Below are 22315 nucleotides of genomic sequence, written 5' to 3'. Positions count from 1 at the left end.
CCCTTCTTTAATTATTTTTTCAATTATTTCCTTTTTTTTTTTTTTTTTTTTTTTTTGTGTGTGTGTGTGTGTGTGTGTGTGTGTGTGTGTGTGTGTGTGTGTGTGTGTGTATTTACCTAGTTGTAGTTTTACATGGCCTGGGCTTTATGCTCGTGTGGCCCCGTCTCCATATCTACACTTATCCAATTTTTCTTTAAAACTATGCACACTCATTGCTGACACCATTCTTCACTCACACTGTTCCACGTCTCAACATATCTTTATGGGAAACTATACTTTTTTTACATCTCTCAGACATCTTCCCTTTCTCATCTTTTTACTGTGCGATCTTGTGCTTCGAATGTCATATTCTTCTCTCAGGATCAGTTTCTCATTATCCACTTGGTCCTTTCCATTGATCAATTTATAAACTTGCATCTGATCCCATCTCTCCCTTCTCTGTTCCAGGGTTGGTAGATCCATAGCTTTTAGTCTCTCCTCATATGTCATCCCTTCAAATTCTGGAACCATTCTTGTAGCCATTTTTTGTAGTCTCTCCAACTTCCTTATGTGTTTCTTTTTAAGAGGGGTCCACACTACTCCTGTATATTCCAATCTGGGTCTTATTTTAGTACTTATCAATTTCTTCATCATTTCATTGTCCATGTAGTGAAATGCTACTCCAATATTCCTTAGCAAATTATGTCTCTCTGAAAATTCTATCAATATGGCTTGCTGGTTGATTGTTTCTTTTCCATCGTCACTCCTAAGTCCTTTTCCTTTTTTACTTTCTCCAGTTTTAATCCATCTCCCATCTTATAGATTCCCATGGGTCGTCTTTCACTCTTTCCCATTTCCATGACATGGCTTTTGTCCACATTGAATTCCATTTCCCACTTTTTACTCCATTCCCAGATCTTATTTAGGTCTTCCTGCAGTATTTCACAATCCTCTTTTTGCTTTATAACTCTGCACAGTGTGTGTGTGTGTGTGTGTGTGTATTTACCTAGTTGTATTTACCTAGTTGTAGTTTTACAGGGCCTGGGCTTTATGCTCGTGTGGCCCCGTCTCCATATCTACACTTATCCAATTTTTCTTTAAAACTATGCACACTTGTTGCTGACATCACTTCCTCACTCAAACTGTTCCAAGTCTCAACACATCTTTGCAGGAAACTATATTTTTTAACATCTCTCAGACATCTTCCCTTCCTCAGCTTTTTACTATGCGATCTTGTGCTTCGAATGTCATATTCTTCTCTCAGGATCAGTTTCTCATTATCCAATTGGTCCATTCCGTTGATCAATTTATAAACTTGTATCAGATCCTCTCTCTCTCTTCTCTGTTCCAGGGTTGGTAGATCCATAGCCTTTAGTCTCTCCTCATATGTGTGTATTTACCTAGTTATAGTTTTACAGGGCCTGGGCTTTACGCTCGTGTGGCCCCGTCTCCATATCTACACTTACCCAATTTTTCTTTAAAGCTATGCACACTCTTTGCTGACACCACTTCCTCACTCAAACTGTTCCAAGTCTCAACACATCTTTGCGGGAAACTATATTTTTTAACATCTCTCAGACATCTTCCCTTCCTCAGTTTTTTACTATGCGATGTGTGTGTGTGTGTGTATTTACCTATTTGTATTTACCTATTTGTGTATTACAGGGCCCGAGCTAAGCTCTCTGTGTCTGTCTCCTTGTCCATTCCTGTCATATCTCTCTTTCATCTGATTGACACACACCACGTCAACGACATGACTGCTCAGTTTATTCCACTTATCAATGCTACGATGCGGGAAACTGTATTTTCTCACGTCATTTAGACAGATGTCCTTTAGTATTAGCTTTTTTCCATGTCGTGTGTGTGTGTGTGTGTGTGTGTGTGTGTGTGTGTGTGTGTGTGTGTGTGTGTGTGTGTGTGTGTGTGTGTGTGTAATTCACCTCGGTCGCCTGCTGGTCACCCAGGGAGCTCAGAGCTCATAGACCGATTTTCGGGTAGGACTGAGACCACATCAACACACAACACACCGGGAAAGCGAGGCCACAACCCCTCGAGTTACATCTCGTACCTATTTACTACTAGGTGAACAGGTGCCACACATTAAGAGGCTTGCCCACATGCCTCGCCACTTGCCGGGACTCGAACCCGGCTCTCTCGATTGTGAGTCGAGCGTACTAACCACTACACTACGTGATGTGTGTGTGTGTGTGTGTGTGTGTGTGTGTGTGTGTGTGTGTGTGTGTGTGTGTGTGTGTGTGTAATTCACCTTGGTCATCTGCTGGTCACCCAGCCAGTCTTCCCCATTATGGAGCGAGCTCAGAGCTCATAGACCGATCTTCGGGTAGGACTGAGACCACAACACACACTCCACACACCAGGAAAGCGAGGCCACAACCCCTCGAGTTACATCCCGTACCTATTTACTGCTAGGTGAACAGGGGTCACAAATTAAGAGGCTTGCCCATTTGCCTCGTTGCTTCCCAGGACTCAAACTCGCCCCTCTCGATTGTGAATCGAGCATGCTAACCACTACACTACGCGTGTGTGTGTGTGTGTGTGTGTGTGTGTGTGTAGAAATGTCAAGTAGTAGATGGACTGACTATACAAGAGAGTGGATTGTAAATAGTATGTGTTTGGGTGTGTTGACAGACCCTCCATGTGCATGTGAGGGTTGTCAACTTGATGTGTCATGCTTTGTGACCACGGAGACACCAGCAAACACTGAGCAGGCTGTGAGGGACTGCCAGCAGCAGGGAGCATCCATGACCACTATCAACTTGCCCAGAGAGCTACGGCAAGTGTTACAAATGGCCATGGATGTTGGTGATGACCTGTGGGTGCAGCCTTCATCCACCAGAATCAGAGCTGCAGGTGTGTCCACATAACAAAATGACCAAATACTACTACATTCTAGCCACTCTTCCTTGGCAACCCACTAAAATGTACAAATCTCACTCTTACTTTATCCTGACAGGAGACTCACTTCTGGGAATAACACTAAATAACATACAGTGGATTGAAGTAAGGACCAACCAGTCTCAGGAATCCTCAGACTGCTTGGTTGTGTCTCGAGAGGCACGAGGAGTGGTGCAAGAGGACTGCAACATAGTCCATCTTGCTGCCTGCAGCTACACAGCTTTTGGTGAGATCATAAGTTCATCGCCTGTATAAAGGGAGGGAGTGAGGAAGGCCAGAAACTATGAAGCACACAGAAACTCTATACAAACTCATTAGCCTTACTGTTCAATTAAAAAAAAAAATGCTCTCCTCATTAGATATCAGCTTTTCGGGATTTTAACCAAGAACAAAGCAGTAGTGTGGAAGGTGATGTGGTTGTGGTGGCAGTGAAGGCTGCAGCTGATGGGATGGCTTTTGTAGCAGTGTAGCATTGGTGTGTTGACACTTACTGAAGGTAACAGTGGCAGTAATGCTGGTGATAGGGTGGCAACGATGGTAATGATAGTAGTAATGATGGTGGTGTGGTGCCACTAATGTTAGCAGTGGTGGTGGTGGTGGTGGTGGTGTGGTAGAACTGATAGCAACAATAATAGTGATGGTAGTGGTAGTTCCTAACATTAGTTTGATCACCAGTTGCACAACCCTTTGTCAATATCAACACGGAGGTGGGGCCCACTTCAGCGTCAGTGACATGGGATGCCAGCGCTTCTGGCTGGATAACACAGCAGATCTCTGTCACATATAAGAAGACAGATGAGCGCACCCTCAGGTGGATGGCTGCCACTTCACAGCCAGGTCAGTCAGTCAGTCAGAGTCAGTCTCTCTCTCTCTCTCTCTCTCTCTCTCTCTCTCTCTCTCTCTCTCTCTCTCTCTCTCTCTCTCTCTCTCTCTCTCTCTCTCTCTCTCTCTAACATACCAGTGAATATGTTGTTTAATTAATGTTTCTTTCAACTCATTATAAACACCAATACTAATGACAATGTTTTGTAAGATTCAGCATGACACTCTATTCTATCACTTTTCTTATGACAAATGAGCTAACTCACACAGACATCTCACTCCAGTGATGGCAAAGAAATAAAAGCCACATGTAAATTTGCTGACTCTCACTCCTTTCAGTGGTGATTAATGACCTGCAGCCAGACACAGGATACACCCTGGTGCTGGAGGCAGACCTGGGCAGCAATGTCCTGGTCACCTCAGAGGAGTTCACAATATTCACCACCAATGACACCACAGGAAAACTTGTCTCTCCGGTACGTTATTCACAATGACCTGTTATCGCTAAAGTCACCTGCCAGGTCTGAGTTGTTACAGGTACAACATGCAGGCTTTGGACTTCACCATACTTTTCATTCTAACCTTTGATCTAGACATGAGACACAAGAGTGGATGAAACAGAGCTTGCAGTCAGTCTCTACTATTGGCTGATGTGGTTTTAATATCTTTGCTCTGCTGCCAACAGCTGCTTTTGGGCATGTCACCAATGCTGCAGTACCAAGCACTGCAGCTGGTATGTAACTCCCTCCTGGTGGCCGCTTGCATCATTACCATGCTCTTCTTCTTCGCTACAGGGTAGGCTTTGTTTTTATTGGTGGTGCTACTACTATACTGCCTTAGATGAAGCATTGCTAATGTGTATAGAGTTGAAAGTACTCAAGCAGAGACATTGTCTTCTTTCTTCAGCATTCTGGGAATCAATACAACCTCCTGGTCAGATGATCCTAAAGATAGATCAATCTGAGTGCAAATGCACATTAAGATGTTTGGTACTAACTCTCCAAACACATCAGTGATTTGTATTCAATACTGACCATATCAGACAATCAAACATTTGTCAATTTCCATTGAGTTATTGGTCTGTCACTTCTGTAACCTTTACAGGATGTTCTACCAGGACTGTGTGGCTCAGTTGGGATTCGAGTCAGCACTGATGGTAGCCTATCTTGTGTTGATGATCGTCTATCCAACCTCAGCACAGACAAACAGTGAGGTAAGAATACAAGTATATAGACCTTGCATCCTTAGAGAAAGTAAACTCCTTTAATGAAAACATTCCATTAAGTCTTTATAAACCTGGTGTTGTGACACTGCTCTAGCTCCATAAGTATCATGATAGAGGGAACATTTCACTCTTCTCAAGTAGTACTATTATTCCAGCATGTTGTAGTACAGGTACCATGCTTAATAGATTATTCCAGTTCCATAAAATACCATGATGGAGGGATTACTTCTACTTTAATTTAAAAGTTTTCTTGAGTTACTGAAAGGCACTTCCTATTTCCTTTTTAACTTTTTATTCAGAAGTCACTTTTCCATATTTCCATCCTTTTGTGTGCTTTTTCCTTCATCCTCCTCCTCCTTGTTTCACAACAACTCTCTTAGATCAATATCATTCTCACCCCAAAATTTTGGAATTTTATCTTCAACTTTCTCATTCAATTGTTCTTTTTCTCCCTTCAGTTTCCAATCCAGTATCTTCTCACTGCCTGTCTTTTCTTTCATGTCCCCAGTGCTTCCCACACTCCTAATCTTTTCCCTCATTCCACCAGACTGCCTGCATTGGGGTAGCAGTGGCTCTTCACTTCCTCTTCTTGTGTGCCTTCACATTCCTGATGTTGGAAGCACTCACAATTGCCCATCTGTTGGTTATCTACATCAAGAGTCCATTCCAGGTAAGTCAGCCTAGGCATTAGCTGCTGTGTTAACAGAGTAAGAGTTGTTTTTTCTGTCAGTTGGACACCTGTCAGCTTACTGTACAGAAGCACATTAAACTCAGTCTAGCTGCGCTGTATTTCTGTTTCACCCAACATGGCACAGTGAGTGGGATCCAGCAAGTAATACAAATTATCCTGAATGGACTGCCATGGGGTCCTTAGGGAGGAGATGTGAGGGTTGTCACCAGGATGTGACTATGATGTAACAGGTAGCATGTCCACCTGGCAAGTGGAAGGTATCAGGTTCAATCCCCAGGTGGTGCCTGCCATTTTTGGTAAATCTCTTACTCTACCACACTTGTTTTCAAGAGCTGTCTCTAAACTCAGAAAAAAAATCAGTTCAACAGATTCATCATGTAAGTTTTTCATAGATCATAAAAAGTTAGTACCAAACAAAGTTTTGCTCATATATAAAATCAGTCTACCTCACAAGACTGGATTATAAATTCTCATGAGTCCCAGGAGCAAAGCAACAAATGCCATAGAGCTTCACTGGTATCATATGAAAACAGAGTGTTCTCCAGATAATTACACCATGGCATGTGAATGCAAGTATAACACAGTACCACTAGCCCTCACTTCATTTTCTTTCCTCCAACAGAGATCAAACTGGGTGATGGTGGTGGCAGGTGTATCACTGCCTCTCCTGGTGGTAGCCTTCACAGCAGGATTTGGCTCCCAAGAGTACCCTGATTTAAGTGTTGGAAAGTAAGTGGAAAAGAAATGACAAAGATTATGCTACAGAGAAACCAAAAGGCTGCATATAAAGAGACTGAGCATGGACAGCGATCTTGCTACCAAATTGTTCTCAGTGACTCCTTTTGTGGTATTTTTGCTTGAGCCTTGCATAATTTTTCTCATGTTTGCATTCATTTCCTTATTATTTTCTTATATTTGCTACTTTCAATTAATAAAAAATGCTAACATATTTCTTATCAGTGTTCAATAATTATATTTACCTCTGCCAACATCCAGTCAGCACTTTTTAGTAATCCTTTCTAATACTACATCCTTTTATAATCCTTCTCTGCCCCTGTAAGCTGTTGGGTCAACCCTAATGGGAGTGCAATGTGGGGAGAGGTGGTGCCTATCTGCCTCCTGGTGGCAGCCACCATCTTCCTGTTGGGCAACACCTTTTTTACGCAGCAGACACCACCTGAGCTGGCTGAGGAGGACCATCGTGGCAGACAATGGTGATTGCTTACCACCCACCTGCCATCAATCAAATACTTATTCACTTACAGTTAATATGTTATCAAGTCAACACTGCACCCTTATATAATAGACACAAAGTGGATGCTTGATTTGTCGTGCTTTCTGACTGATTGTCATAAGGTTCCTCTTTTTTCTGCCTTGCACAGCGACAGCCACAAGCTGAGATGGGTGGTGCTTGCCCTGTGTGTGGAGCTACTGGTGGCTTGGTCCTTTGGGGTGGCTGCCAACCAGTCAGGAGACCAGGGCACCTACGTGTTTTTCTGTGTCATGACCCTGGTGCTCGCCACCACCATTGTAGGTGCCAGGACCTCCTTTGATGACACGGTGAGGACACCCATCATTGGTTCATGGATATTAACACATGTTTGGTAAAGAGCACAAAACCACAATAGTTTCAATCATTAGAGAAAAAATGCTCCAAAATCAAGGACTTATTAAGACAATTCAAAAGCAATAGGTTAAACTGACTGACTTGCTTGGGTCATCCCACTCACTACTGATGGAATCATATAATTGTTATAACAACAAAGACACCTTCTGTTCAGCTTACATGGCAAGCAAATGCTCTCTCTGTGATATTTGTAATCATTTTAAAAAAGCAAGAAAAAATTGCCACCTTTCCAATGTACACTGCAAAAGTAGACATTATTTTCCATCCCTTCATCAAAGAAACAATGACTAATTCATGTCATCACCTCTCCTTGACCTGTTATCTGTTACTTCCTCTTAGAGACAATAATTCTGCTTCATCCAAATAAAATGTACCCTCTTCCTCCTCCTCCCACAACTCCATTCTTTCTTCTTGGGAGATAAATACAAACCTTTCCTCAGTAGTGAGTCACCTACTCCTCCTCAGCCCACAGTTTAGTCATTTCCTCATCCCACAGTTCCGCAGCAAGATGCATCGCCTGTGCTGTGGCACAGAGCTTACATACAAACGCAGTGAGATTCTGAGCATCAGTGCACGCTCCCGCATCACTCCAACGCGCAAGCCAGAGGACGTGTCCAGGTGAGGGCAGGTGTAGCCAACAAGTGGCAACAAAGTGTGTGACTCAATAAGGTGGTGATCTATTCCTCAAGTGTTGTTTTTTTCCTTTTTTTCATCTTTTAGTGACTAACTGCGTGTCACGTGTGTCTGCGTGGAGCTGTGGATCATCTCGTATGTTATCTAATACATATGTGTGTCTTTACTCAGCAATGCTTTATTCTTGTGTGCTGCTTCCAGATTTAGTTTCCTTTTCTTTACTTTTAAACATAAAACATACTCACATACACATACACACACACACACATTACAGAGTGTGCATTCTGACAACTGGCTGTGTGACACTTGCCTCCAAAACTCATGCCATCTCCCACACAAAGAAAGCAGTAGTGCACTAACACTGCAATCCATATCTGTCATACTTTTGTGAGATCTTTTTTTAATCAGCAACTTTTTAAGCAGTGTCTGGTACACTCCATGGCTCCTCTCAGCATTTCCTATCCCATATTACAGAGATAATGTTGTCCCTCTGTCAAGCAGCCGCAGCGCAGCCAACGCCTCCCTTCTCTCTGTTGTCCACCACTAGCCTAGGTTGTTGGCCATCAGGTATTGGCTCCTCCCATCTTAAAGAAACTTTTCTTTAGTTGAATTACTTCACTCATTACTCCTGTAACAGCCATAGCAGTAGTCCCCTCTTACTGTAAGTTGGCAGACTCCCTAACCCAAGAAAGTGACCTCAAATTCGATATGTACTTTCTTTTTGACCTTATCCTCATGAATATCCCTCAGCATTAGTCATAATAATCCTACACAACCAAAACCTCACTCAAGAGCAATTGTAGGATTGAAAGTACTCCAATGATGAACATACCAAACCAATGCTGTGGTCTGCCAGCTTGGCTCGTGAAAAAGATTACACCTAGACGTAATTCTTCAAGCCTTTCTTGGTCAAGCTCTGCCTGGCCAGCATGTGGGTAATCACATATCAATATCAGCATGGCTACTGAAATGCATATCTGCATAAAAGCTTGCGTGAGTGCATGACACTTTTCTCCAGCCTGCAAACCTCACTCTTAGCAGGGTGTGTCTTCAAGGATGCCATTTTTGCTATAAATTTGCTTCTCTATATGAAACATTGAAAAGTTGAAATGACATATGCAGAATATTGTGATTTTGTCCAAAGAGTGGCAACCAGCAGTGCTCACTCCCTGTCTCCCTCCTGCAGGGTGATCACACCAGTGGGAAGCAAACCAGGCTACAGTAAGCAAGTAAGCAGCAGATCCTCCTCTTCAGCCGACACACACTCATCAAGGTTGGGGCAGATGTCTCCAGCTAATGAAAGAGTCTGTTCCTCCCATGGGCACCTCACCCCCTCAGAGGGCATGTCCACCCCACAACAAGGCAGAGCGATTCCCGCACAGGGTATAACCATCTTCACAATAAAAAGCAACAGGCCCCAGCAGTGTAACATTTCTCAAGCAGATTGAGATCACAGTATTTCACTCCCACATGCTTCAGGCTTCAAAAAGTCTGACAACAAATTTCCATCAGTATCCACAGTTGGATTCCCAACACCATTTACTGAGTCAAGCTCAAAACTTGAGGGAACCTTCAAGATGAAAAATAAAGATAAGTAAAATGGTAAAAGTAAAGCCTTATTATTCCTACCTGGTCATATGTTACCCCATTCCTACTCCAAGCCACATCACAAGGCACCAACCACCTGCCTCTGCTCTGGAACCCAAGGTGGAGGCAAACATTCCATCAAGCAGACCAAAATTGTTCCTCTTTCACCCAACAGCAAAAACTTGCTGTCTTACAGTTCCTGACATAGTTATCAGTACACTGGAGTCTGGTATAGTACTCACCATTGGATATGACCATTAAAACAATGGGTGTCAGAACAGGACATCAACTCCTGTTTAATTGTTGTGGCTATGTGGGATCACTACTGAACTCTGCCACTGGCATAACCATAAGGGAGTCAGCCATTGAGCATAGCAACCTGGACACTGGCATTAAGCATGGCTAATTGGACACTGGCCAAAGTGCTATCTGGCAATGCCACCTGGCTGCTGGTCATTAAGCATGGCTGCTGTAGTGTTGACCACCCATCTGGATCCTGCTTCCTGAACTTCATATCCAAATACTGTAAAGATTAATGGATAAATTTGAAGAAGAACTATGACAATGAAAATAAGAGAAGGAATCAAATTAAGTTTATTCCTAATTAATTAATTATCTTAAAATTAGAGAAAGAACACCATAGGCAGTGTATGGTATGCTACTCTTCTCTTGAGCTCACACTGCAAACTTGAGCATTTATCCAAATTTTTGCTCCCTTGTTGAAGTGCTAACAAACAGGAGGAGACAAAATAAAATAACTCCAACAAACCCAAGAACTCAAGGTGATGGTGAAATGAGGGAAGGTATGGTGTGTTTGAGAAGGCTAAGTGGCAGGACAATATCATGTTACTCAGTAAAACATACTAGGTATTCATCTTTTAGTGTACATAAACATAATTTTCTTTTCTTTGTCTTTCTTGCCATATCTTTTGCAACTAATTCTATACAAAATATATGAGCATTTTTTCTTTAATTTATGAAAGAGGGGAAACCTGGACAAGGGCAATAGAAACTATTAAACAAAAAGGCCCACTGAGATGCCAGTCCCAGAAAAGGGTCAAGAGAGTTTGCCAAGAGAATGAGATAAATGTCCTGAAACTTCCATCTTAAATGAGTTCAAGTCATAGGTAGACAGAAATAGAGAAATAGGTTGGGAGTTCCAGAGTTTAACAGAGGAAGGTATGAATGATTGGAAGTACTGGCCAACTCTTGCATTAGGGAGTTGGACAGAATAAGAGTGAGAGAAAGAAGAAAGGTTTGTGCAGTGAGACTGTAGGAGGAGGAAAGACATACAGTTATTAAGATCAGAAGAGCAGTTGACATGAATATAATGGTATAAGATAGCAAAAGATGCAATATTGCAATGATGAGAAAGAGGCTGAAGACAGTCAGAGGAGAGGAGTTGATGACAAAAAGCTTTTGATTCCAACCTATTCAAGAAAGTGTGAGTGGAACCCCCATACATGTGAAGAATGCTTCATACATGGACGTATAATGTCTCTGTACAGAGTTAACAGTTTAGGGGGGAGAAAAAAAAAATTGCTGAGAAAACTCAAAATGCCTAACTTAATAGAAATTGTTTTAGTAAGAGATGAGGTGTGAAGTTTCCAGTTTGGATTAAAAGTTAAAGGACAGACAAAAGATATTCAATGTAGAAAAAAAATAACATTTGAGTGTCATTGAAGAAGAGGAGATAAATAGACGTCTGGAAGGTTGTGTCGAGTTGATATATGGAGGAACTGAGTTTTTTAGGCATTGAAGTTTTCCAGCCCCAATCAGAAATTCTAGAGAGAGATCAGAAGTCAGCTGGTGTTTTATAGCATCCCTGCATGACCTGTTTACTTCCTGAAGGATTGATCATCTCCACCTCTAAAAGGACATGGGAGAGTGTAGGATGATATCATCAGCATAGGATTGGACAGGGCAACAAGCTTGGTTTGGAAAATCACTAATGAATAGTCTATTATTGCCTGACATTGGTAACAGTTTGGTGTGAACAGATCACCATCAGATTCACATCTTCCCACAGCACCAGCATTACTACTGGCAGCAGCTGGTACACTAGCAGTGAGGAGCGGACAAGCCAGGTCACTGCATCACCAACTACCTCCTTGCCTAACACACCCTCCGAGGAACAGCAGGAGCAAAGGGTCCTTATGAAGCGCACCTACAATTTTACAGATGAAGACTCCAATGATAACTAGGTTTTTTTCACATTTCCTCCACACTGCCCATTTCCACTTATGTCTTCACTCCTCTTTTTCTTGCATCCAACATTCTCTCCTCCATCCCAAATCCCTTGCTTCCTTCAACAAATCTCAAACACACTATGCCTTCCTTCCCTCTGTCTGGCTATATTCTAAAATTTTCAATGCATTTGTGTTCCCTCATTTCTAAATCTATCTTGAACTTTAGAGAACATACATATTATTTCTTAATTTTTATCATAAATAAATGATCTAATGGCTAGGAAATGAGATGGTTACGATTATGAAAGCTTTAAAACTCAAGTCAATGACCTCTTCTCTACACAATAGTCTCAATATAAGTTTACCTCTTCCTAGGTGATCTAATAATCTAATTGCTGTGTAGTGACCACAGGTGTACAAATGCCCCTGAAATACTTGGGACCTAACAGTCATCATGGTACAAACACCTGAGCCACCATTCTGTCCTTTAGGGTTTTGTTCCTCAGCTAAGCCCTCATGTGGGTAAGATTTATCCTGTCATCAGATCAACAATCTCTTATTGTTTCTATGAAGTATCCAAGGGGCATTATGGCTGACCTATGTACTATTTAAAGTTCAAATCATCAAATAAAGCAAGCCACTTTGCAGAGAGCTGCACCCTATTTCTGCATATGCTTATTTGTCCACTCAGTTCTTCCAGCTAAATAATACATTTTTATTGTAAATGGATGCAGAAGTGAGTCACAAGTGATTCACTACCAATTCAATATAACACCTTACTCATTATGTCATATTATATTCTTGGATAAATTTTTTATAGTAGAACCATAATGCATTTCAAATGCAAAACTATGATTTCATTATTTTTTTGTTACAAGCAATTTTAAGCAGAAAACATGTCAGCAATAGCAGTACTTTGGCGTACGAGGTGACACTTGAATCATCCTTTAAGAAATTAAACGTGTCATCCTATACATCATAATGTACAAAACCAATAGGATAATCTTACCAATACCACCTAATGAAGCAGTGAAATACTGACATTTAGTGATGAAGTTGTTTATGCCCAACACCGTTTTTTTTTTTTTTTTTTATTTATTTATTTATTTTTTTTTTTTTTGTGTGTGTGTGTGTGTGTGCGCTTTATTTGGCGGCCTGCCAAAAACTACCTAAGTCTACAATGACGAAGCTTTTTGTCCCACTCACGAGCAAGGAGACTTATGCATGTGTTCAGGTGTTGGTGAGCATGTGGCCACTGAGACCTAGTACAACATTATGTCACGCCTGCCAATCACAAGACGTTAAGTTGTCAAATCACATTAGAGCTGCCAATTAGAGGGCAAAATGTGTGGACCTGGGCACTCCCATTACCTAACCTCTGCAAGGCAGCCAACCAGCTTCATGATCACAATAGTTAATGTGATGGTGGCAAACAGGTGTGAGAATTGCAGTATTGGACTAACTGACTTTTGCTTGCGGTACTGTGGTAAAGCGAAGGATCTCTTTGACTTTTGTTAAGGTCACACACAAGCTTAACTTGAAAGAAAAACAGTGTGAAGTGTATGGAAAGGCACTTGTGCTGGACAGTTACGTTGAGTTAGGGTAAAGATCCTCTGGAGAGGGGCTGGGGGCACAGCCCCCCAGTCAGTTTATTCTATGGGGGGGGTGGTCTGCGGCATGCAGACCCCCTCCCCTGCTTAAAGAAGTTAAGATTAGGTTTGGTTAGGTTAGGGTAAAGAACCTAGGGGGCATCTGGGGATCACAGCTAGTTTAGGATAAGGGGGTCCGTAGACTTTTTAAGAGGCAAATTTTGTTAAATGTCTCGTTCCCCAAAACCCCAGATTCCCTACGTTACCCCAAGCTTGCTGAGGCGGAAGGAGGGTATTTAAAAATACTTATGCAGGTGCTATCGGTAAGATTCACCAATCAATGATCATAAGATTCTTCACAAAATACCATTATAGATAAACAACCCTACAGCAACAAAAAGAAGGAAAGGAACTAAGAGAACACCCACAGCTTCACCTCAAAGAGCTCCCTGTCAGACTGCATCCCACCCATGAGCATTTAAGCTAGCCGTGAGGACCGTGACCTGCCTCTGCCTAGGGTGCCAAGTAGAGGGAAAGGCCTTTGGTGGTTACCTTAGGTTTTTTTGGTGGTCACGCAGCCAGCCTTTCCACTACGGAGAGCTCAAAGCTCATAGCCACGTACTCGTAGTCATACTGACTAATCTTTGGATAGGACTGAGAGTCTGAGAGACTGAGACCACACCACACACACATCATACACACCGGGAGTCCGGGACAGCAAGGCCACAATCCCTCGAGGCTCGAATTACATCTCGTATTTACTTGCAGCAGAGGTTCGTTCATTTGCTTCGCCGCGTCCGAGACTCCAAGCCATCTTGATTGTGAGCAGAGCTACACTGTGGAGTGCCTTTTTGTGTGAGTACTATCAAGAAATCTGACACCTGCCGTAAAAAGTGGGCGAAAAGAACAAAAACAAACGAAATATTGAACTACTTTGACAATAGAGATGTATTACCTCTCGAATAAAGAATCTCTCTCTCTCTCTCAAGAACGTCACCATGGAGGAGGAAGGGAGAAATGAGTCACTAGTTGGGTACTGGGTAAAAAAAAAGACGATGGATGGACGGAGTAGAGAGTAACAAAGGTAATTAAAGTAATAATGTGGATAAAGAAAAATGGTAAGAGCAATGAAATAACAATGATAATGAAATAAATATCGTTGATGATGAATTAGAGAGGCGCAAGCACCGAGCGTGAAGGCGAAGGTCCATCCCAAGGATTCTATAGTATATCTGTATCTTCCTTGGTCCATCCCAACCCCGAACCCAAACCATTACCATACCACCCAACCCTCACTGACGGTTGTGGGCTGACGCGTGTCGTACGTATAGTCGCATACAGGATAGCGGCAAACGCAGTTATAACTCTCTCTCTCTCTCTCTTATACAACCGGTTCACTGATGTATTTGAGTAAAACACTTTTTTTCTTTTTTCTTTGTTTTACTAGTTGTATTGCTAAATTTAAAAAAAAAAATGGTAGCTAAATCTCACAAAAAGTAGTTAAATTTAGTGACTTGATAAATTGGCAATTCTGTGTAACCTTCTCTCCAAGATGGGGTTAATTAAATGAGGTGGTTAATATATATGAGAAGAAGGATGGAAAAGTGGCAGTCATCTGGCACAGCAATGATGCCAAGCCCGTGGGTGTACCACCTATAACATCTTTAACACATTATAGACCCTGACCCTGTACCCCCCCTAGTCTCCTTATCCTAGTTAGGATACAAACCATCCATAATTGTTCACCTTAAATATATGAAAAAAAAAAAAAAAAAAAAAAACATAAACGTAGACACTCATTTCCTCCACGTGGCGTGGTGGTTCTTGACCCTTGTTGCTATAGTTTCGAGCCTCATGAGTGTGTGTAACATCACCACTTGTTAAACTCAATTATTTATTGAACATTTGAAGCCTCCGAGTATCTCCGACTAGCGAGCAGTTCTGCACTATATGGACATACCATCTTGCACTTCATTTTTAAAGTGTAGTGCAGCGTAGAGAAAAACATTTACACTGTCCCAGATAATATTTTAATGAGGAATGTTCGCTATTAACTAATTTATTGGTCAAAGTAGGTTGGCCCTTCCACTCCGTTGCGAGGATGTTGATGTCGATCCAGAAACTTTAAATAGACTGCCGTGTTTCTTAATCATTTGATAACACATAATGGCTGTGGTAACGCATATCCGTAAAATAAGGTCTCCTTCAATTCTAGCTGGAAGAAAAACATGGACTTACCCAGAGTAAACATGTACTAATGTAAAATATGAGGCGCAGTACATATCATACACACACAATAAAAGCACTACAAAGCAAATTTCTTTGGACATTTCAACGGACGTTTTTTTTTTTTTTTTTTTATCTCCGGAAGGGCCAGGAAAAGTTACAAAGATAAGAGGCGTGAATCTGTTTGGGAGTAGGTGTAGTTGACAATAATATTATGTCTCTCTATGCCTCTCACATCGCTCTCACAGTTTTCACCTTTCATCTCTCCCAGGAAACACTACAAGCATGAGGGAGAGCTGCGCCTGACGAGAGGTCCTTCATGAGTGCCCTGCGGTATGTCACGGGGTGCAGGGAGAGGTTATTAAGTAGGAGCTTTCCTTCACAATCTAAAATAAGGAAGGCGCATGTGGTCTTATCACGAGGAGCGAGACTGGGTGCCTGAAGGGGTATACAAGTAGTATTTACACAACAATGGACTAGATACTCACAGTAGACAACGGACACACCTGTGGGACTATATATGAACACACAACAAGGACAAGGGAACCATCAAACGACTAAAACAAAGTGAACTTACATGTGAAGACTGCAACAAGTGACCACAATAACAGACTAAAACAAAGAGTTTCAACAACAGGTTACTGAATACTTACTCAGCAGGATGATAGAACGCAACATACAGGAACTACACCCAATGAAAGTCTGAACCGAAACATTATGCTACACTAAGAAAGGTACGAAATATAACAAATACTATGCACACGATTCACACAGGGTGACTTCAAACAATACCCAAAATACCAATAGTGGTATAGAATCCTGCATACAATCACCTCAGGAAAAAAATCCCTTGTGACCAATTCCTGAAAGAACAAAATCAACATTGAGAAGTAGTAGGTAGCCATATACCTAGACATTTTTAAGTAGAACTGGTGATTAAAGAAAAAAAAAAAACTAATAACAATAAGGATCTGCATGCTGGTGATGAAGGGTTCCTGTTGGCGTCCTGTGGTGCTCCCCGGCATAAAGTGACTTGGTTATCCTGCTTGAGCGACAACAGTAGATATTGGAAATCCTGCATTTCATCCTAAGGCGGTGTGGACAAGTTCAGGAGGGAGAGGTGCGAGAGTTACCAGCTCAGGCGGGGGATCCAGGTGGTGGGGAATAAGTGTGGCTGGGCGTGGCTGTGGGTGTGGGCGTGGGCGTGCGTGAAGGGGTGGAAGGTTGTGTACCAGTCGCAGATCAGGCTCGAAAGCGTTCCTATGTAGCGGGACGCCCGGCTGCCCAATAGCAGCATTCACAGGGTAGAAAAAGGGCGCGTCCTCACAGGCAAAGTTGTACCACCAGTCACATACAAAGTACTTCTGGTTGAATACAGTACCATTGGGACACAGGAAGGAGTCTTGTCGGCCACTACGGTGACAGATGTGGAAAACCTGCACAGGGCCAAGACAACCAATCAGCCAAACAACAATATTTTATGCATACCTTTCATTAACATTGTAAGCAAACAGAGTTGCTACTATTAAGGAAATAGTCATTCACAGCATCAGTGATATGTTTGATAGCTTCATTTCATCTTAAATTTTGTTTGATAAAATAATGGAAAAAGATGAATGAATAAGAAAAGGTATCGTTATAAAAAGTTTCAAAGATAAGTGAAGAGTGCAATAATGGTATAATATTAGCAAGCCTAAGATGTCAATACAGCCAGCCTGCCCTACCTGACAGCCGGCCTCCATGTCAGCATAGTATCCAGGGTAGTCTGCCACCAGATCGCAGCCAAAGGACGTGAGAGGGATATAACTGAGAATGGGATAGTCGCGACCCGCTCGACCTGTGAAGCACAAACAAATGAGTATTGAAAGCAGACACATTCTCAGTACAGATCCAATCCTATATTTTCCTTAATTAGGCAGCTTAACCTCTTCAGTACCATGACGGGTTTTCATGTTTATTCTGCTTACTACTTTGATGATTTTATACAGCTTCAGATACTTATGTGGTGATTTAAATAGTGAATTCTCTGGCCAATAATCTTCTGATCTCCATAAACTCTTCCTAATGTAAATAAAATCGTCTTATCATACCCAAACCTCAAGGTAAAAATGCATTCCAGTACTGAAGAAGTTAATAACAAACATTTATCACCACGTGGAGTACACACTTCTCAAATTTGATTACTGCTTTCTTGAATGTGCTCTGTTGGGACCGCTACCTTCATAAAACGCTTCATATATGCATACATAACTTTCATAGTCATCACAGAAAAAAATAACAAGTCACTGAAAAAATCCTGAATATAAGTTGAGCCGAAGCATGGAAGCGAAGAGCCACTTACCAGGAATGCCGGCGATGTAACCATACTCCAGGATGTCGTTCTCGTGGATGTCGTAGTCGTCTTGGAAGGTGAGTTGGAAAGGAGTTCGTAGAGGTGCTGAGTAGGGGTCATAGTCGTAGTCATCATAGTAATAATAATAGTCGTAGTAATCATCATAGTCATAGTAATAGTCGTCGTCATCATCATAGTAATAGTAGTAGTCATCGTCTTCGTCATCATAGTAGTAATCATCATCATAATAATCCTCAATGAAGGGCCTTGGTGTGAGAGGACGATGGCCAGTGATGTGCTTTGGTAATTCATTATATCCTGGACCGGGGGTTGTGGGATAGTACACTGGGGGGGAGGACGGCCTAGAGGGGGAGGGCCGGACTCTCCCAGGATGGCTAAAGTCTTGCAGCTGCTGTATCTTGGGATCGTGCGAGGGCCTGTAAGTGGTGACGCTCGCTGGAGGATGTCTAGCAGAGGATCCAGGTTTGGGTGCTTTAGGCGGCACGTACTCCGGTTTACGAGAAGTTGGTGGCACGTAATCTGGTTTAGGGGAGGACGGAGGGACGTAATCTGGCTTAGGGGAAGAGGGAGGGACATAATCTGGCTTTGGGGAAGAGGGAGGGACATAATCTGGTTTAGGAGAAGAGGGAGGAACATAATCTGGTTTAGGGGAAGAGGGAGGGACGTAATCTGGTTTAGGGGAAGAGGGAGGGACGTAATCTGGTTTAGGGAAGAGGAGGACGTAATCTGGTTTAGGGGAAGAGGGAGGGACGTAATCTGGTTTAGGGGAGGACGGGGGAACGTACTCCTTCTTTGGAGGTGCTGGAGGAATATAATCTGGTTTGGGAGAGGTTTCAGGAGGCAGGATGATGGTGATGTAGTGAGGTTTAGGCGTGGCCGTAGGGTGAGTGGCGTCAGCGTGTCCAGGTGACTGATAATCTGCATGAGGAGGTAGGTAGTGGGTGGAGGGCCGCTTAGGGACGGGAAGGAAAGCGGGATCAAGAGGTCGGTGGATTGGTGGCGGCGGCGGCGGCGGTCCTGTATAGACTGGTTTGGGAGTGGTGGAGTGAGACAGGGTGGGAGGGAGGTATTCTTTTATGGGAGGTTGATAAGTCCTCACTGGGGGAGTGTACGCAGGTTGGGGTGTTGTTATAGGGGAAGCGTGGTGATCGGCAAACACTTTAAGAGGTGGGGGAAATCTGGAAACGTACACCTCAGGCTGGGCAGGACCTGATGAGGCGTGGTCTGTCTTAATGTTGTGCAGCCAGCCTGGAAGCGTGGTTGTCCCTTGGGGTGGGATGTAACTGTTAGTGGGCGGCTGGTAAGTCCTGACTGGAGGGCCGTAAGTCACAGCTGGAGGACTGTATCCTGAATGAGGCTGCTTGAGAGACGAGGTGGGTGGGGTGGGTAGGTGCGGGGGTACGTAGTTAGAGTGAGGAGTAGGGGTGGTGTAGGAGGGAGCTGCAGTACTGTGGTCAAGGTGAGGCGGCAGGTACGTCCTGGGTGGGATGGTATAAGGTACTGTTACAGTGGTTGCCGTCATGGAGTCAGAATGCAAGGAGTAGTTTTTGGGAGGCAAGTATTCTTTGTCAGGTGTTTCGTATGTTTTCGACGGTTCTTTGGCGGAGTGAGAGTCGCTGTGAGGAGGTAGATACTCCTTATTAGGGGGGATGTATTTCCTACTAGGAGGAGTGGGTCGTTTCCTGTTCTTTCTCCTCCTTTTACCAGGTCGGCGTCTCCGAGACGGAGGTCGTCGACCACCAAGGCCAGTCCCGTCTGGCCCGAAGTTCTTATCAGGAGGAAGATACTTTCTTGGAGGCTCAGGGTATCCTGTCGCAGGAATCTTCTGTTCCGAAGAGGGTCGGTGGGGTCGTCTAGTGACAGTCTTGTAATCCTTATTAGGTGTCAAATAGTGTCTGGATGGCACTTTGGGAGTAGTCTTCTGGGGATTATATTCCTTTGATGGTGCAGGGAAATCTTCCTGATTATCCTGTGGGGGCAAATATTCTTTATTTGGCGGAATGTACTTTCTTGGTGGCTGTGAATGGGGCTGCTCAGAGTGCTCGGTGGATGCCTCATAATCCTTGGCAGGAGTCTGATACGTTGGGGAAGATTCAGTGGAAGGCTTGACATCTGCCGTGGGTTTGGGCGGGAGGTATTCATTCTGTGGCGGAACGTAATGTACTGGAGGTTTGGTGGGTCCTTCTCTGGCAGGAGGTTTGGGTGACGTTCCTCGCGGGGGAATGTATTCCTTGTTTGGGGGAAGATACTTCTGAGAAGGATGAGTGTTTCCCGAGGCTGTGCTGCTGTGGAGAGGTGTGCTTGTGACATGTGTGGACTCATCTCGGTTGGTGACGGTGGAGTGATGAACCCTGGAGGCAGGAGAGGTGGAGCGTGTAGGACCACCAGTATTCGGTGTTCTACTGTATCTGAAAGAGACGGGACGGCGGTAGGGAAGATGGGCCTGGATACTGAGATGTTGAAGGGAGGAAGGAGTGGTAAAATAGTGTGGTTCGGATGGAGATGGACGCCGGAGAAGACCACTTGTGCGTCGTTTCTGGCTGCCAGGAGGGCGCCGCGGTGGCCGGTACACCAGGCCCGAAGGAAGATCAGATGCTGAGACCGGACTGAGAGGAATGTATGTCTGGGTGTTGTCATCAGTAGCTGCATCGTTTGGGATCGACAAAGACTCCAAGGCAACGTGCTGATGTGCTTCTGGCAATACAAACTGACTAAATTTCCTATCTGCTGCAAAGCCAAACTCATTGGAATGGTCGCCTTGAGTGAGACGAGTAGGTGGACGGCGCCTTAATTTTGGGGTGATGGAGACCTCAGTCTCATAGATGTCCGGCACACCGATGTCTTGACGGGAACTGGGCTTCCTGTAAGACAAAATAGTTAGCGCCTTCATACCTGCTTAAAGACCGCTGTGTCATTTTGCTATACGTGCGACATACACCATGCCCATCACTCTCTAAAATGTGTGAAATTCACCAATGTTAACCAAGGCACAATCATATTCTCGCAACCTCTTATATAAAACACACACACACACACACACACACACACACACACACACACACACACACGAGAAGGCAGAAAGACAGGTATTCAAACAACTTACTTGGAGGTGTAAATAGAGGGTTTTTTCTTGAGGCGGTAGCGAATCCTGGAGGGCAGCGGGGCACTGAAGGAAGACTGGAGATCGTGCATGAGGCGACGACGTAGTTCCAGAGTCTCATTAGCAGACTTACAGCCACTCTGGAAAAGGAATTCTTAAGTTAATGCAAAAATGTTGTAGTTATTAAGTTTCGTAGTTATATTGGTTATTCTAGTGTAAACCCACATTGCTGTTTTGAGAGTTAACCGTTCAATTTTGTAACATTTTCTTCTTCATTGCACAACGATAGGTTGGTGAGTCAGTGGAGATAGCAATGTGTGCGTTTCGGACACTGTCTAATCATCCACTTTATTTCCGCCTTCCTACATCGCGTGTCTTTCCGCGCTTCTCCTCAGTTGGAGTCTGTCCGCCACAAGCCTCGAGATTGATGAAGGTGGCTGGACTCTTCTTTGTATACCTGTTACTTTCATCAATATACGGCAGCTTGGCACCTAGTTGTTTACCTGAGCCTTCCACACGTGGCAACCTACTCCCTGGCAACACTCTACCCAACACACTATAAGCACCAGCAAGTAGAGAAGAGATATTTAGACTATAGTACAAGTGATCGTGTTGGCTTACTCGGCGACCGCAGGGTAGTCGATTTGGGCGGCGACCGAAGTGTTTGGGTGGCGCCACTCGCCTCTCCACAACCTGTGGTCAACGATACAAACTATGCATTTCACCAAGGATTCATCATGCAACACAAATGATGTTACTTTAGGATTTCAGGAGTATGCAATGCTTTCTCTGGTCATGGAATTATTAAAAAAGTAATCTTATAAAGTTAGAAAAATAACGTCAGATGCTACACATGCAATTGTTAGTAGTTACAAATCTAAATTATTGAAAAAAAATAAATGTTAATAGGAACAGTGAAGCCTCACCTGGGACCCTGCCTCGCTCTGTCCATCTGAGCCTCCCACGTCATGAGGATGTTTGTTCAGAATTCCAAACTCCTCGTTCCGCCGCCACTGATCCTTCACACTGGCCAGAATCTTGTTGGTGAGGTCCTTCAGACGTGTCTGGTCTTTGAGACGCCAAGTTAGAAGGTCCCTCGTCCTGTTGGTGGTTCCATTGGCAGCGAGGGGAGGGTAAATGTCCTTCCCCACAAACAGCATGCGGCTAGAGGCTGAAGGGGAGGTGGCACTGTGCCTTGAGTCAGCCACGTCAACATTCTCTGTCAGTTCATCGTCAACCACTGAACCTTTTCCATCCGCATCCTTGCTTTCACCTTTGCTGTCCCTCTCTCGAGCATCCACGTTCTGGGAGGAGAGGGAGTGCGAGTGGGAAAGGTCGATGGGTGATGTGGCTGTCACACTCCCTTCAGGTGGCTGTG

General features: G+C 43.6%; 2 protein-coding genes across 2 annotated transcripts in view; one reads left to right on the top strand and one right to left on the bottom strand.

Moving 5' to 3' along the window:
- Positions 1 to 12331, top strand: part of LOC123505379 — a 35452-nt gene extending 23121 nt beyond the window's left edge. Inside the window, exons 19-31 of the mRNA XM_045256597.1 lie at positions 2629 to 2850; positions 2954 to 3121; positions 3571 to 3732; positions 4057 to 4193; positions 4403 to 4512; positions 4822 to 4930; positions 5490 to 5612; positions 6256 to 6362; positions 6695 to 6847; positions 7016 to 7193; positions 7757 to 7878; positions 9080 to 9332; positions 11481 to 12331. Of these exons, the coding sequence (XP_045112532.1) occupies positions 2629 to 2850; positions 2954 to 3121; positions 3571 to 3732; positions 4057 to 4193; positions 4403 to 4512; positions 4822 to 4930; positions 5490 to 5612; positions 6256 to 6362; positions 6695 to 6847; positions 7016 to 7193; positions 7757 to 7878; positions 9080 to 9332; positions 11481 to 11684 (2048 nt within the window). The 3' untranslated portion in view covers positions 11685 to 12331. The remainder of the gene's footprint in view (positions 1 to 2628; positions 2851 to 2953; positions 3122 to 3570; positions 3733 to 4056; positions 4194 to 4402; positions 4513 to 4821; positions 4931 to 5489; positions 5613 to 6255; positions 6363 to 6694; positions 6848 to 7015; positions 7194 to 7756; positions 7879 to 9079; positions 9333 to 11480) is intronic.
- A 3161-nt stretch (positions 12332 to 15492) lies between these two features.
- Positions 15493 to 22315, bottom strand: part of LOC123505798 (titin-like) — a 16097-nt gene continuing 9274 nt past the window's right edge. The window contains exons 4-9 of the mRNA XM_045257518.1: positions 21864 to 22315; positions 21559 to 21630; positions 20941 to 21077; positions 17826 to 20698; positions 17209 to 17321; positions 15493 to 16920 (exon numbers count right to left, since the gene is read on the bottom strand). The exon at positions 21864 to 22315 is cut by the window's right edge and continues 39 nt beyond it. Of these exons, the coding sequence (XP_045113453.1) occupies positions 16567 to 16920; positions 17209 to 17321; positions 17826 to 20698; positions 20941 to 21077; positions 21559 to 21630; positions 21864 to 22315 (4001 nt within the window). The 3' untranslated portion in view covers positions 15493 to 16566. The remainder of the gene's footprint in view (positions 16921 to 17208; positions 17322 to 17825; positions 20699 to 20940; positions 21078 to 21558; positions 21631 to 21863) is intronic.

The sequence above is a fragment of the Portunus trituberculatus genome, chromosome 18 (genome assembly GCF_017591435.1).
Source record: "Portunus trituberculatus isolate SZX2019 chromosome 18, ASM1759143v1, whole genome shotgun sequence".
NCBI classification, from domain to species: Eukaryota; Metazoa; Arthropoda; class Malacostraca; order Decapoda; family Portunidae; genus Portunus; species Portunus trituberculatus.
This window is presented reverse-complemented; position numbering and strand designations above follow the sequence as displayed.